Source organism: Lactuca sativa, chromosome 5 (genome assembly GCF_002870075.4).
Source record: "Lactuca sativa cultivar Salinas chromosome 5, Lsat_Salinas_v11, whole genome shotgun sequence".
In the NCBI taxonomy this organism is placed as follows: domain Eukaryota; kingdom Viridiplantae; phylum Streptophyta; class Magnoliopsida; order Asterales; family Asteraceae; genus Lactuca; species Lactuca sativa.
In genome coordinates, this window is record NC_056627.2 from 258365919 (window position 1) to 258381888 (window position 15970).

At 35.7% G+C, this 15970-nt stretch overlaps 2 protein-coding genes and 1 pseudogene across 2 annotated transcripts; 1 reads left to right on the top strand and 2 right to left on the bottom strand.

Annotated features, from left to right (window-relative positions):
• The first annotated feature begins 5129 nt into the window (after window positions 1-5129).
• On the top strand, window positions 5130-6264 carry LOC111887027 (LOB domain-containing protein 38). The gene is made up of 2 exons (XM_023883254.3): window positions 5130-5555; window positions 5666-6264. The coding sequence occupies exons 1-2, from the start codon at window positions 5372-5374 to the stop codon at window positions 6106-6108; spliced, it is 627 nt and encodes a 208-aa protein (XP_023739022.1). The 5' UTR covers window positions 5130-5371; the 3' UTR covers window positions 6109-6264.
• A 1176-nt stretch (window positions 6265-7440) lies between these two features.
• On the bottom strand, window positions 7441-9276 carry LOC111887020 (QWRF motif-containing protein 2-like; annotated as a pseudogene).
• A 2578-nt stretch (window positions 9277-11854) lies between these two features.
• On the bottom strand, window positions 11855-15362 carry LOC111887032 (uncharacterized). The gene is made up of 6 exons (XM_023883257.3): window positions 14919-15362; window positions 14525-14647; window positions 13789-13947; window positions 13534-13706; window positions 12152-13457; window positions 11855-12008 (listed from the first exon to the last, which is right to left on the bottom strand). Exons 1-6 carry the CDS (start codon window positions 15021-15023, stop codon window positions 11943-11945), a joined length of 1932 nt encoding a protein of 643 aa, XP_023739025.1. The 5' UTR covers window positions 15024-15362; the 3' UTR covers window positions 11855-11942.
• Window positions 15363-15970: the final 608 nt, after the last annotated feature.

The following is a 15970-nucleotide window of genomic DNA, read 5'->3' on the forward strand; positions in this document are numbered from 1 at the left end:
TTGACGAAACCTAGTATTATCACCACTAGATTTTAGTCTAATATTACCGTGACTAATTATTAGTCTTATTATTATTATTATTATTATTATTATTATTATAAGCGTTTAAACAATACTTTCCAACTACTATGTACAGACAGAGGCCAGACATAAAACACCGGAGGGCAGGACCATTTTGGCGTATAGCACTTCTGAAATCCAACAACCCTATGCGGCCCTTTAAACCAGATTCCCCGTATCGCGAGTAGTTAAAAAGATATTATAACGACACTTATATAAGTCATAATAATAGCTCAAATATTTATTATAAATTTATAATAACAATACTAATTTTAAATATAAACTATATTTAAAATAGGGTAAGCATAACTTACTTTCAAGGGGATTTTAGCTAGGAGTCGGGCTCTGCAGGGGCAGAACTTCGTCGCTGAATCTTTCTAAAAAAGATTCGTGCAGCGCTTCAGCGCTCACCTTACTATACTAAAACTACAGAAAGAGAAGTCGAATCACGAGGGACCGAAATGCTCGGGGGATAAGGAGAGAAAGACTCTTGAATCAAGAGAATGGTGCAAGAAATATGAGAGTCCAAACCTCTTATTTATAGTAATTGAATTTACAAAAACTACCCTCCATAATTACTTAATGACCTTATAGTTATATAAACAACTAAATACCCATTTATAATACTATTTTAAATAGATTTAACGATATTTGCACTAAACTAATATCGAAAGAACTCAACATTAGTCTTATAATGACCGCCTCGTCGATACCTTTCTAATGATATATACATATGTATATATATGTGTATGTATATACGATTTATACTTTATTTTAATACATAAATATGCTATTATAATTTGTAACTCGTTCATACGAACTCTGTTTTTGACGTTATTTATATCCACCCGTAGGTGGAGACGTACTCTACAACTTTCGTTTAGACTCCGTCGGCTAATTTTGATTATATTTTTAAAGTTATATTTTTAACAGGCCAGGACATGATTGGTCCGTTAAAATCCTCATAACTTCTTCATCCGACATCCGTTTTCTCCCATCTTTTTCTCGTTACGCTACTCTCAACGAGATCTTCGATTCTCGTTTAGGTCGTGTCGGCTAAAAATCACTCGATCTAATATTCGAATTTCGGGCTGTACACTGCTAACTCGAAACTTCGAAAAATATAACTTCTTCATACGAAGTCAGATTTGGGCGTTCTTTTTATCGATGTTCTTAGTTTAACATATTCTACGACTTTCGTTTAGATCGCTAAGGCTAAATCTCACTCTATCGTAAATTCACTATTTACGCTTCCCGGTACCGTGCCGGTTCTGACGCGAAACTTCGACGGGTCATAACTTCTTCGTTATAACTCGGATTTCGACGTTCTTTATATGTACGGAAACCTTGTAACATAATCTACAACTTGGTTAATATTATTTATTCTAAATAATCTTTTGTCGAAAAGTCGTTTTCGACCCCTATTGCCTCTAATTTGACTAGCCCGGATTTGCGGGCGTTACAATTTATCACCTAGGGAAGGCAAACATGATGACTAATGCTCTCAGCCACAAGGTGGTCACGACTCCGATCAGGGATATGTGTTTGAGGATGACCGTGATTACCCCACTTTTAGAGCAGATATGAGACTTTCAAGTTGAGGCTATGAAGGAAGAGCACCGGAAGAGTGAGTGCATAGTGGGTCAGGGGCCTTCCTTCGATTATGATAGTTTGGGGTTATTGATCCTTCATCTGAGGGTGTGGGTTCCATATTTGGATGGTGCGTGATAGGTTTTGATGGAGGAGGCGCACAAGTGGAGGTTCGCTATTCATCCCGGAGCAAAAATGATGTATAGAGATCTCTGATTGGACTATTGGTGGCCATGCATGAAGCGAGATGTGACATGGTATATGGAGAGATGCTTGACTTACAGGAAAGTCAAGACTAAGCATCAGCGACCCCAAGGCAAAATGGAGCCGTTGGAAGTCCCCGTATGGAAATGGGAAGCAATTAAGATAAATTTTATCATGAAGTTTAAACGGATAGCGTGCAGGGTGGATTTGATATGGGTCATCGTTGATCGATTAACCAATAACGCGCATTTCATCCCAATTTAGGAGAGTATTTCGTCGGAGAAGCTGGCCGATATTTACATCAGGGAGGTTGTGGCACGTCATGGGGTTCTGGTTGCAGTGGTTTCAGACAGGGATGTATGGTTTACTTCCAAGTTCTTGAAGAGGTTTCACGAGGAGTTAGGTACTTGTCTGCATTTCAGAACGACTTTCCACCCGCAGGCTAATGGACAGAGTGAGCGGACTATCCAGACCTTGGAGGATATGCTTCGGGCATGTCTATTGGATTTTGGTGGGAGTTGGGATACGTATCTCCCTTTGGCGGAGTTTTCGTATAACTACAGTTATCATGCCAACATTGGTCGACCTCCTTTTGAGATGCTCTATGGGAGGAAGTGCAGGACCCTGATATATTGGGGTGAGGTCGGTCAGCGAGTCATGGGGAGTACTGAGGTGGTACTCAAGACGACATAGTTTATATAATAGGTTCCAGGTAGACTTCAAATATCATAGAGTCGGCAGAAGAGCTATGCTGATAAGCGCCGATCAGACATGGAATTCCAGGTTGGGGACATGGTGCTCCTGAAGGTGTCACCTTGGAAAAATGTCATCCGATTTAGGAAGTGGGGTAAGATATGACCCAGGTATATTGGTCATTTTAGGGTGATAGCCCGGGTGGGCAGGGTTGCGTATCGTTTGGAACTTCCTGAGGAACTCAGACAAATTCACAACACTTTTCATGTCTCTTAGCTACGGAAGTGTTTGGTCGATGATTCCATAGTGGTTATGTTGGAGCACATTCAGGTGGATGATCGCCTAAATTATATAGAAAGACCAGTGGCGATCCTTGACAGGACGACGAAGACCTTGCGAAACAAGGTGGTGGATCTCGTGAAGGTGCAGTAGCAGCACCGAAAGGGTTCGGAGTGGACGTGGGACCTGATGACGAGATGAGCATTTGGACCGGGGAACCGGCTGGAACCGGTCGGGCCGGGACCGGGACGATATTCTTGTGAATTTTTAGAACTAGAAACCGGAACCGACAAAAACCGAAACCATATGTTGCTATTTCTCGAGGATCGGTTCCAACATTGAAGACACGACAATAACCATTAGGAGCTGGGAACCGACCGGTAGAACCGACGGTTCGGTTCGGTTCTTAATTTCGGTCGACTTCGGTTCCTAGGTCGGGTCTGGTTCGGGCCGGTTCTAGCCGGGTCAGTTCCTTTGCTCATCCCCATAGATAAATAATAAAAGCAAACAATAAGAAAAATATTTATCAAGACAATACAATAATTTAATATTTTGTAAATGAAACACACAAGTTTGGAAATAATAAGGGACGATTGAAGTGAAAAACAAAATATAGGGACGAAATGTACATATTGGGTCAAACCATATGGACGATTTGAATGGACATGTGACAGTCTCAATGAAAAATAAAACATAAGAACGAAGCAAACAAATTAAACCAAGGGATAATGAGTTAAAAGGGTAATATATTTTTCGATTTGTACATATTTGGTCACTGAGTTTTTTTTTCGTCCACATTTACCCCTTCAACTTGTTAAACTGTACACATTTAGTCCTTATGACCGGCTACTCTAGGTTAGCCGTTAAAAATGAATTAATAGGGTTAATATATTTCTCATTTTGTACACATTTAGTCCTTAATATTTTTGTATACATTTAGTCCTTAATATTTTTTTTGTTTTAAAATAAGTCATTTTTGTTTTTATACTCAATATGAATGAATGATTTGTTTAGGTTTTCTCACGACATCTTACGTAGGACAATTATTAATAAGATGTTTTGGGGCATTTGATGCTTATATCAATAACGATCTCGACTACTTGGTTGCTTAGGTCATGTGTGGTGAACGTCATAACTTCTTCATACGATCTCGGGTTTTAATGATATTTATATCCATACGTTCGTATTTTAGTCTACTACAACTTTCGTTTAGATTACTCCTGTTAAAATAATATATTTTTACTTACAATCTTTATATCCATACATTTTTTTTGAATACATGCATGAATGTTTTTTTATTTATTTATAAAATCGTGAATAAAAATATATTACATTTTAACGAGAGTAATCTTAACGAAAGTTATAATAGACTCAAAAAACGAACACATGGATATAAAGATCGTTAAAATATGATATTGTATGAAAAAGTTAGATCGTTCAGAACACAAGACCTAAGCCAAACCATAAGATCTACGCAACCAAGCAGTCGAGATCGCGATGAAGATAAGCATCAACAACCCCAAACACATCATCAATGATTGTAACATGTAAGATGTCGTGAGAAAAACTTAATGAAATCATTCATAAGTACTAAAGGGGTACAAAAACAAAAATGACTTATTTTGAAACAAAAAAATATTAAGGACTAAATGTGTACAAAATGAAAAATATATTACCTTATTAAGTCATGTTTTTCGGTTAATCTAGATGTGTACAGTTTAACAAGTTGAAAGGGGTAAATGTTGATGAAAAAAAACTCAGTGACTGAATTTGTACAAATCGAAAAATATATTACCTTTTTAAGTCATTATCCCTTAAACCAAATCTCGTGTAATCTTTGGTAATTTCCACTTGGGTTGTGATGACTTCGTAAGACATGTGGAAGATACGATGGATAACCTATTGATCAATGTTCAAATTCTGACACTACTCAACCATTGTGGCCATGGAGGTTTGCTTGCAATGACTCCAGGGCATGATGCAAAGCCTCATGTTTGCAGCGGGAATTAGTCGGTACGCGAAAACTGGCCCAGAAACTTCGTTAGGGAATTTCCTTTCCAAAAAAAATTAGTACATCCATTTTTAAAGAGTTTTAGTAACATAAAAGTTTATAAAACACGTTAAGAAAAAAACATTTTTAAATTAGAAATCCCAAACACCATATTCATCGATTGATTCAACAAATTTATGGATTAAGAAGGTTTTACGAGTTTATATGTCGGGATTTGTCTGGCAAAATGAGGATATAATTGATCTTATGTTATTAAATTTGATATGATTTTTTTATATCAATTTGTATCCACCAACAAACGACCCAATAATTCCCAAACTTCCTCGTCTCTCTCTCTCTCTCTCTCTCTCTCTCTCTCTCTCTCTCTCTCTCTCTCTCTCTCTCTCTCTCTCCCTTCTTTCTCTATATATGTCCTCTTCCCTCTTCCCATGTCTTCTACATACTTCTTCCCACTTTTCATCAGTATTCCTTCTGAAAATCATCTGAAGAATATAAAGTAGTTATATGATCAGGAGAGATCAAAACTGATCTATCATGAGTTGTAATGGATGTCGCGTTCTTCGAAAAGGTTGCAATGATAATTGCATTCTTAGACATAGTCTCCATGGGATCTGCACCCCTCAAGCTCAAGCCAACGCCACCGTCTTCGTCGCTAAGTTCTTCGGCCGCGCCGGTCTCATGTCCTTCCTCTCCTCCGTCGCCGAGTCTCAACGGCCTGGTAAACATAAATCCATCATCGCCATCAATTTTCACTGATCATATGTGTTGTTGATCAACAATGCTTTTCAATTTTTCATGAGCCTGATCATGTTTGTTTTTGTGATTTAGCTTTATTTCAGTCTTTATTGTTCGAAGCCTGTGGTCGGACGGTGAATCCGGTGAACGGAGCTGTCGGACTGCTATGGACCGGAAACTGGCACGTGTGCCAGTCAGCGGTGGAAACAGTGCTGAGAGGCGGAAGCATACGATCCATGCCGGAGCTATTTTCCGTCGGATCTACGCCCGTGATGACGGAAAACGACGATGCATCAGAAGCTATCAACTGCAACTTCGATGTGTCGAGAGTGAGGCCAGAAGATCTCAACCTTGGAGTTGGCGGTTTAGATGATAACATGAGATTAAGAAACTCCGGCAGCGGGAGAAATACTCATCGGTGGATGACGGAGAAACGGAGAGCAGTATCGCCGTCGGATGCATCTGAAACGACGACGTTAGAGAGTGGTTTGGGTTCAGATTGCAGTGAAACAAAACTTCTGAGACTCTTCTTATGAAAGAGACAGCTAACCGCTTATCAGTTCTACAGGCTAATATTCCCTCTGATAAATTAAATTTTATCTTTTTTTGTTTGTTTTTGATCGGCAAAAGAAATGAGAACCAAATATGAGATGTTTCAGCAAAATATTAACATAAAATCAATTAAGATGTCATGTACTAGTATTTTAGTTAATTTTTTTTTTTTAAAAATTAATTAATGGGATAAAATGTCGATGATGGGGGTAAAGATGGAAAAAGTGAAATTGGTGGATTGTAATTGGCTCTTGCATCCTGCGAGGGGGCATGTCCAATTTAGTTAGTGTGAGGGTGAGATATAGGATATAAAGAATCATGGTGGGTGGGACCCAAATTTTGCAATATCCATTGGTTAGTGGTGGGTCTCATAGTCATAGTTAAAGGATGGTTATATGGCATCAGCAAGCAAAGACACAAGGAAGTGAGTCAATCTGACCAAACATGTGGGGCCTAGTTTCCTTGTGCCTTCCAACTGTTGTGTGTTGCTGCATATGTCCAACTTGGAATGGTGATTCCTTTTTCACAAATTCCAAATTTCATATGCAATGGCACAAATTGGTTCTTCACTTTTAAAATACAAAATACACGATTTTTTTTTGTTTATATTTAATTATATTGTTGATAGATAAATGCATAATCTCTTTTATTAATATATAATTAGATCTAAATCAACATACGCCAACAAGAGACTTGAGAATATCTTTATAGTGGGGTAGAAGGAAGGTAGATACCGAACGAATAAAAACAGACCTTATGAATTACATAATAATGGGGTGGGAGAGAGATAAGTATCGACAATCATGTATCATATAAATGATCTCTGACATATGTAGAAACGAGTGCATGTAGAAGAGACAAGTAAGGGAAGAGTAAGTCGTATTGATTAGTACGATGAAGAAATATGAGTAAATTATAAAAAAAAAACATATGGATCAAATAACCTTTAAATAAGACAAAAACAATGGGAGAGTAAGTCAATGTAAGCCTTAAACAAATACATGAATAAATCAAGACTAATCTTGGCTTCATGAAGTTCCAAACAAGCCGTAGATAAAAACAAACACAATGTTAGTCTCACTTAACAACATAAAAATGGTTTGAAGGGTGAGTTGATCCAAGATCGGATTGTTGTGGCCATTTTGTTGAATTATTGGCGTGTGCCATCAAGGTAACCAAGAAGGTTGAGACCAAAGAGCAAGGCAATTTAGTTATTTGATCTACTAATGATGTGATATCTGTGTGTATGTGGGGCCCACACACACCTACACACACCCACATGCATGTCCAATCATTGGAGGTTTATTTACCAATACTCTTGTTTGATTGGTGAAATTCATTTACTATTGTTCAACTACAACAATATACAACATTGATAAGCATCTATATGGTTATGGTAAAGGCATAAAAGAATATTGTTTCTTTCCAAGGCAGGTTACCCTACTAAATACATGATCATAATATTATACAGAGGGAAAGTAAATGACTGAAGCCGCATATTCTGTATCAATATATACATCCCATGTAAAAGAAATCTTTGCAGATCCTAATGAGGGCTCTCTCTTTCCCAGATACATTTGCAAGCTCCATCACAAGTGAATTCACTTCTTCTGCCTGAGAATCACCATTAGGATTCCTGATTAGACACACTTCTAATCGTATGGGCTTCAAGATTCAAGGACAATTAGTGAAATTAGAAGTATACATCACATTCAAACAGAGTGAGTGTATTGATGAATCCATTGCCTGAATCACAACCATTGCTGAACTTATAGCATCCTTCATGCTCTGAATTCATCAACAAGTCACTTACAGTTGCACCACCACCAACCGAAGAGTGTTGCTCTTCAAATCTTTAATTGCTCCAAGCAATGATCTTGAATGGTCTTTTATCTGAACAAACCCACTTTTCAGAAAACCCATCTACACGAAGATGATATAAGAAATTAGATCTTCAAGATCACGACTAAATTCATGAATAGACCTTACTTGTTGTTTAATGATAGAGGCCAGCTTTAGTTTTTGCCTCAGCAATTGCAATCGGTGTCGTTTTTTAGTGACAGAGTCATGCAGATCCGAGGTTGTAAGTTGTAACCCATGTGTTCCAGAGATATTTCTGAATTCAATGCAAGTATATGCACTGAAATGAGTTCGTATAAACACAAATAACTAAATGTTTAAACCAATTTGCATAAATAATTAGTGATCATACATTCATACCTCTGTTCTATGTTTTCGCTTCAACAATATATCTTCAGTCCTAGCGTTCACATGTCGCCACTGCAGTTGCTGATTATAAAAGAGCCTCAACATATGTGCATCAAGAATCCGATGGGTTTAGTGATCTCCACATGATCTCTTCCTCCATTGTCGATCTTCCCTCTCAAAGGGAAAGCAGTTGTCTTCCTCTCAGGGGTACTCTTTCTGACATTATTCAAATTAGGTGTCGTTTTGGTCTAGGGAAGCGAAGAAACCTCACCTTAACTGAAAAAACACACAGACAAACTTCTAGTAGATGTTACCAAAAGCTTAGCAGCTGCGGACATGGACACCTCTCTGCCGGCGTTGTTACGTTTCAAGTTGAGAACTTGAGATCCGGCTTGGTGGGTCTCCTTCGGTCAGCCGACACCGACCGTTTTACAGCCGGAGTAGTCAAATCTCTGGAGACAAGAGGAGATGGGGACCTTCTAGGAGGCTAGGTGTGGATACAGATGATGATTTTGGATTTGAATTTTATGAACTTGAAGAAATATGTCTTGTTGAGTTATTAAGTGTAATAACGCCGTGATCTGTGTCAGACGACAACAATGGAGGTCTTCTTGTTGGGTTTGTTATTGTTTCAGAAATCGAAACAACCATCATCAAGAAAGATACATATAAACAAGAAAATAAATACACCCTAGATGAAATCTTCAAGAACTCACCTCACAATGTTGGGTTTAAACCAACAATAGATAAAGAAAACCCGTTTGTATCTGAAAGATGGTAACGGCTTTAAGAACTATGTTATGCAAACCACACAGATACAAAGTACGAGAAGTAACGAAGCTTATTTTTTATTTTTACAGCTACAAAAGAAGAAAAGAGAAAGAGTTAGACGGTGGTTGGGTGGAAGGTGATCGGAGTGGTCGTGTGCATCTTTCAATTCCATGAAGAGGAGAGGGGTTAAGTTGCACTAATTAATCATGTTTTCGGTCTTTTTAATCACTCTACAAGAATAATCTTATGATTATTTCTTAAATGAAAATAAAGATTACAATACAAGGAAACCCCTATACCGTGTATATATATATATATATATATATATATATATATATATATATATATATATATATATATATATATATATATATATATATATATATATATTTAGACAATACAATCATTTTAAGTTATCATAATGTCTAAAATAATATTTCGCAAACGTTAAACCCTAGAAAACACAACTTATTATCCTCTATTTTGCAAAAAAACAATTATATTGTTATTTTATATAATAAAACTATTTATGTTATGGTAATTCTTAAAATAACCATTTGTAACCTGCAAGTCTTTGAGAGCTTTAAACATTTTTTGTATATCTTTTTTGTAAGACTATACAACTGAAAACATTGTATTATTTGTTATGAAGCCAAACTATAAATAAGTATTGCAAAATAGTTGCTACAATCTCTATATTGTTAATCAAAGTTGGGAACAATAACACGATTCCTATGTACCAGAAGAAGACTGGAAGCCTTACTTGATAAACATGGCATTGAAATATCGACGAGTAACGGAGAGAAGAGTATGACCTTTGTGGGGTTAGTTACGTGTTTTTATCTATTTTTTAATCACCTTACTATAAAAGCCTTGTTTTGTGATTGACTGACTTAATATTTGTGTATCAATAGTGGTTAACAATCATTTTCTTAGGTGTCTCCAATTTGGAGGGGTGTAAAATAGGATTCACTATCTCTTCGTATACCGATGGATGTATTTTATTATTCAAATCCACTGGATTCTAAATAATTTAAGCGTAATAAAGTGGTTAGCATGTGTGTGACTAAACTAGAAGACTACCACTTTCTACTTGTATATGTATTTTGATTTCGATTCGCGACATTTTTTATATAATGGCCACATGCTTCAAATAAGTGGTTAGGTATAGGATAACAAGTCCATGTTGACGAACGTGTAGCTCTCATTGTTAATTTCTCATATGTGCAACATGTGAGATGATTTTTAATTAACACTGTATGAAATAAATAAAAAGTATTTAATTCATATAAGTAAAGAACTCATGTATGTAGAATAACATTTACCTCCCTTCCGTCGGTGTTTCAAGTACTACTCTTAATACACCGAGAAAATTCAACAAACACAATAATCGAGAATTTTCCTATGTGTTTGGTTACTGTGTTCATAGACTTGGTATTATTAATGGATGCCATGATATTATAACGATTTATTCTTCCAAGTTTAATACCATATTTTTTTTGCATGTATTCCAAAACTACTTATTAATAAGTGGTCATCTTTTTTGCTAGACTTCGATGATATATATATATATATATATATATATATATATATATATATATATATATATATATATATATATATATATATATATATATATATATATATATATATATATATATATATGCCTAGCTATAACTTCCTCAAAAACCATGTCCAAATGGCCCCATTCTTCCTCTTCCCTACTCTAAAGACTAAAAGTGAAATTTAATTGTTTATATCTATCGGTTCAAAAAAAAAATTGTTTATATCTAAAGCAACTGTAAAAATCATGGTGCCTTCGCACTCCCCCTTTAATTGGGTGTACTTTATCACGATCAATGGCTGCAAATGTCCTTTGAACATTTTAATCTACATTATAGTGGTTACAAATGTTGAAATTATCAAAAAGTCAGTAGTATTTCATAATGTTAACTTAAGCTTATCGCACAAATCATAGCTCGACCTAATATTGATCATGGAGCTGAATACATAAGGAGTCTCAGTGAAAGTGACATAAAAGCCACAGTATTGTTGTTATATTTGTGTTTTAACCACTATATTTAAGTTTTGTAGTTAAAGTCATCAGAGTTTTATAATTTTAGCAATGTTTTTATTAAAGCCACAAAAATTTGACAAACTTTTCTGTTGTGTTCGTTTAACAGGGCATAAAAGGTTAAAATGTTCCATATAGAAAATTTGTCAAATTTAAATGACTTTAATAAGATTACCAATATATAATGGATTTTATGTGTTTTGCTCTTGACTTTTTTATTAAATTACATATCAAATTAAACCTTAATTTTTTTTAAAGAAAAAGTACAAGTAGTATTCATTGATTTGCTTCAAAGGTCAGTCTAATTAGTGGTGACTAATGAGTGTCTTAATGGGGGCTGACGGGGGGCTCTTTCCACATTTTTAATTTTTATTTATTTATTTATTTTCCTACAATAGACAATTTTGTGTACTTCATATTAAAATAAAGTATTGCTATTAATTTCGGTTTTAAGGATTGATACCGATCAGTTTTACATTAACAAGTTTTCTTTTGAAATATTTAATAAGACTCTTAGATGCAATTGAACGAAACGACATTACACAATAAGACCACGAAACGTGCTAAAAAATGTTTTAGTTTGACAAAAAAATTTCTAAAGGAAAAATAGAAAAACTTAAAAAATGCAAACCTTTTGTAGTAACCTTTTTCCTTGAACTTATTAGTGAAGAAAGAAATAAAGAAAGCTTGGCTTTCATTCACCAAAAAATATTGTTCATTGACACTTTACATGAAATCAACACACTTTACAAATTCATTGTTACATTATACCACTCTTGGCCCCTCAATCTCTCCCTTTTCCTCTTCTTCCGCTTTTTTAATCCACGCAGCCTATGTTAATTAAGAAAACCAAACAAAACCATGTAGATCAGTAACAGTAACAGTAACAATAACAATAACAATATTAATATTAATAACAGATAACAGATAACAGATGACAGATAACAGATAACAGATAGTGAAATGAAACTTGCCTTCTCTCTTTGAAGCCGAGAGAGACCCGGGCGTATAGAGTTCCCAAAACTCATACCTCCCCACGCCGCCTCCAACTCTCTCTCCCTTGCTTCCCGTTTAGCCACCAACGGGTTCTTCATCTGCTCACCCGATTCCTCCAAACCACCAACAACCACTTTCACCCTCTCCACTCTCAACTTAGGCTTCACCAAAATCTTCTCCAAACTCTCAACACCATTATCTTCCTTCTCTTTCACTCTCTCTTTATTACCATTAACATTTTCCTTTTCCTTCTTTGCTTCTAGAACCTCCCTTTCAAGTCTCGACACACGTTTCACCAAAACCTCATCAAGGCTCGGTGTTTCCTTCATCTCTTGTTTCAATCTTTCAGATCTTTTCACCTTTGGCTCGTATTCGTATTCACTCCCACATTTTCTCTTAGCCTCTTCCATCTCTTTCACAAGCTTTGAAGTATGCTTCATTAGCATACTTCCCAATTCAGGAACAACCTCAACCTCAACCTTTTTCAAATCCTTCTTGTTTTTATCAAAATTGTTCTTTTTAGCCTCTTGAATCTCCTTTTCCAATTTCGAATAATGTTTCACCAAAACTCCTCCCAACCCTCCTTCTGTACTTGTCTTCTCTTCTTGAGTATCATCTACTTTGGTTCTACCATTTTTAGCATTTTTTGCATCTTGTATCTCTTTTTCAAGTTTGGTCAAACGGTTGACTAGAAACTTATCAAGTCCTGGAAGCTCTTCTTCGTGTTGCTTCCTGCTTGCTTTACCACCACCACCACCACCACCATTTTGGGCTTCAGCTAGGGCGGCATTGAGTCCACATGTTGCAACAATGGTGGCAAGAGAAGCAAGTTCTTCTTCCTTTAAACTTTTTAGTCTTTCCAACATCATGTCCACAAGAGATTCCTTTTCTTTTTCCTTACTCAATTCTATATCATCTTTTTGGGATGATTCTGAAGTGGGCTCTTCACATAAATCTTGATTCTTTTCATCTAAATCAGGGTTTTGACTTATTTTTTTCAGTAGTTCTTTAAACTCTGCTTCACCTATGGATGCACAACTTGAGAGCTTGACAAATGCAGCTTTCAAGGCAGCTGCCACTTGTTTATCAACCTCAAATGCTGTGTCAAAAGATGTTGTCACTGTATGTTGTCCATTTTCGGATGATTTTTCTATTTTGTAATGCTTTGTTGAGCAATCTGGTATGTCATACATGATGACTCCTATTTCTTTTGCAGATTCGAAAGCTTTGGTTGCAGTTTCTTCTGCTTTTGCCAGAAGAGATTCTGCTTCTTTACTTTCAATTCTGTGAAAATACCAATCTGATTAGATAAAGTAGAAGTTAAAATAAACAAAGAAAAAAGGTTTATTGCATATTTTACCTTGCTGCATGAAGTATTCGACACCATGATGCTTCAACAAGTGCAGCTTTTCGGGCTTCTATTGCTTTATGAGCAGCTTCTTTAACTGCTATTTTTTCTCTGAGGACTTTTGAGAAATGGGGATTTGTGTCACCAAGAGTTTCATCAAGAGTTGAGTTCATGCCATCTACTTCCTGAAATAATGAATGATGATAATAATAATTTAGATGCATTTTTCAAGATTAATGTAATTGAACAAGAAGATGGAATAGGTACCTGAAGTAATTTTAATTTTCTTGTTAGGTAGGAATCCACTTTCTTGCGTGGAAACCAGCTGAGAGGTGAAGTTTTTCTACGAGTAGGCTTTTTAATCTGAGATGCCAGTTTGTTAAGAGGACGTGGGCTTGGCTGATTTGGATCTTTCTTTAGCTTGTTCTGTATTTTTTAGTAAAAGAGACAAAATCAACAAGATAATCGAATTATTTTCATGGATCTGAGTCTCACAAGTCACAAGAAATGGTTTCTTCTTAAATGTTTAGTGTAACTTTAATCAATTTGACAATTTTTAGACAGAAATTGGAACATTAGACAACAGAAATAACCATTCATGCATATCATATACACAATTTGGCTATCAAATGTATTTTCAGCCCATATTAAGGCATTAGTTGCCAAATCGTTGTTATTTGTCAATTTCTCCGTGGATATATTTGGTAATTAACTATTATACATATAAACACACACAGGATTCTAAAGCATTAAGATCCTAGGCACCCACATCAATGCAAAACAGATTGTAGATCGTTTAGATAGTAGGCACCCACATCAATGTAAAATAGATTGTCACTTCAGATAAAATTAGGGCAAATCAAACAAACTACAATCCGAAACCAACACTGAAGAAAATTATCCAAGAAAAACACAAGTTACTAAAGCAATGCCTACGGATTGAAGGGCACATATCAGAAGGAAACATCAATGGAAAAAATCAAGAATACATAAAGATACACACCTTTATAGGCTTCGAAGTTGAGGGACAAGAGCGATTAGAGTTTATCTCTGAATCAACAGAGCTTTGACTGATTTCCTTTTCAATACAACCCAAATCCAAGCAGCCGAAATCCATTTTCTTTGACTATCCAGACAACGAATGAATCAGATCAGATGAGATATAAATGATACTAATGGGTTGAGTGTGTAATAGTCAGGAAAAACACAAGTTACTAAAGCAATAGTCAGCGACCAGGGAGTGAAACGCCAGATTGAAGAGATACATCTAAAAATCTATAACTCATCAATCTAGGGTTTGATCATAACAGGAAAGCAAAACCACCAAATCGGAAAGCAAAATCAATGGAGAAATTAAGAAATTAAATCGTTGATGAGAATTGCAGAAAGATATATACCTTTGGAGGCTTCGAACTTGAGGGCAAAGAATCATTAGGGTTTATATCTGAATCAACAGAGGTTTGCTTTTCAATACAACCAAAATCCAAGCAGCCCAAATCCATTTTCTTCGATTATCAGGATACTGAATGAATCAGACGTGATGAAAAATGAAAATAACCGGTTGAGAACGTAATTTTATGAAGCTTAGAAGATTGTGATGTTAGAGAAACATGTAGAAGTAGGGTTTTGTTTTTGATAACGATAACGAAGGAAGTATCCGTTACAATTGTTTCATGTAGCGTTCAAAATTTGAGATTTGGATGTTGATCGTATGCAGCAGCGGTGCAGGATACTTACTATGTCGCTCCAACGGTTCGCTTCTACGATTAAAACAGGTGGACTGGGCTCAAGTGTTTTCGGCCCAAGGTCCCTAGGCAAACAAACACCGGATTTGAAACGGTTTGGTTTATTAAAAAAAAAAGAAAAACAAATGCAAAAAAGTTATTATAGTTATTTTTTTAATTATGTCATTATATTTATTTTTTTATTAAAATATCAATAAATGACTAGTTCTTCCTGATTTTGTGGTAATCATTTTCTTCGAATTGCAATAAAGCCACTAAATTTATCAAAATTTTGATTTTGACATCGAGTTTCAAATTTCAAGAAAGTCATTATATTACCATAAAATTTCAATTTTGACATCAATGTTTTTTTTTTCTCAATTATGTCATTACATTTATAATTTTGTTGTAATGCCAACCAATTGACGAATTTAAGAGATATTATTGTGGTTTAGAAGTTCGATTTGTACAACAAATAAATGAATGTCGGTCCAATGGTTCAAACTTACTTACATGTCAGCGAAAAGGGCATAGTCACCCTTTTAGGAGATGTTATTGTGGTTTAGAAGCTCGATTTGTACAACAAATAAATAAAGACCCATACAAGGTTGAGTTAGTGGTTTAAACTCACTAAGCATCTCCTGCACCGATCTTGTAGGGTCGTCATTTACTTGTTTTACAAATTGAACTTTTAAACCACAATAGCATCTCGTGAAAGGGTGAGT

Bases quoted from the DNA above. Each gene is read 5' to 3' on its own strand.
- LOC111887032 (XM_023883257.3), bottom strand. From the start codon at position 15,023: ATGGATTTGGGCTGCTTGGATTTTGGTTGTATTGAAAAGCAAACCTCT. The intron at 14,648-14,918 runs GTATATATCTTT...TTGTCTGGATAG, and splicing joins CAAGTTCGAAGCCTCCAAAG to TCAAAGAAAATGGATTTCGG. The intron at 12,009-12,151 runs GCAAGTTTCATT...TAATTAACATAG, and splicing joins CTCGGCTTCAAAGAGAGAAG to GCTGCGTGGATTAAAAAAGC.
- LOC111887027 (XM_023883254.3), top strand. From the start codon at position 5,372: ATGAGTTGTAATGGATGTCGCGTTCTTCGAAAAGGTTGCAATGATAAT. The intron at 5,556-5,665 runs GTAAACATAAAT...TTTGTGATTTAG, and splicing joins CGCCGAGTCTCAACGGCCTG to CTTTATTTCAGTCTTTATTG.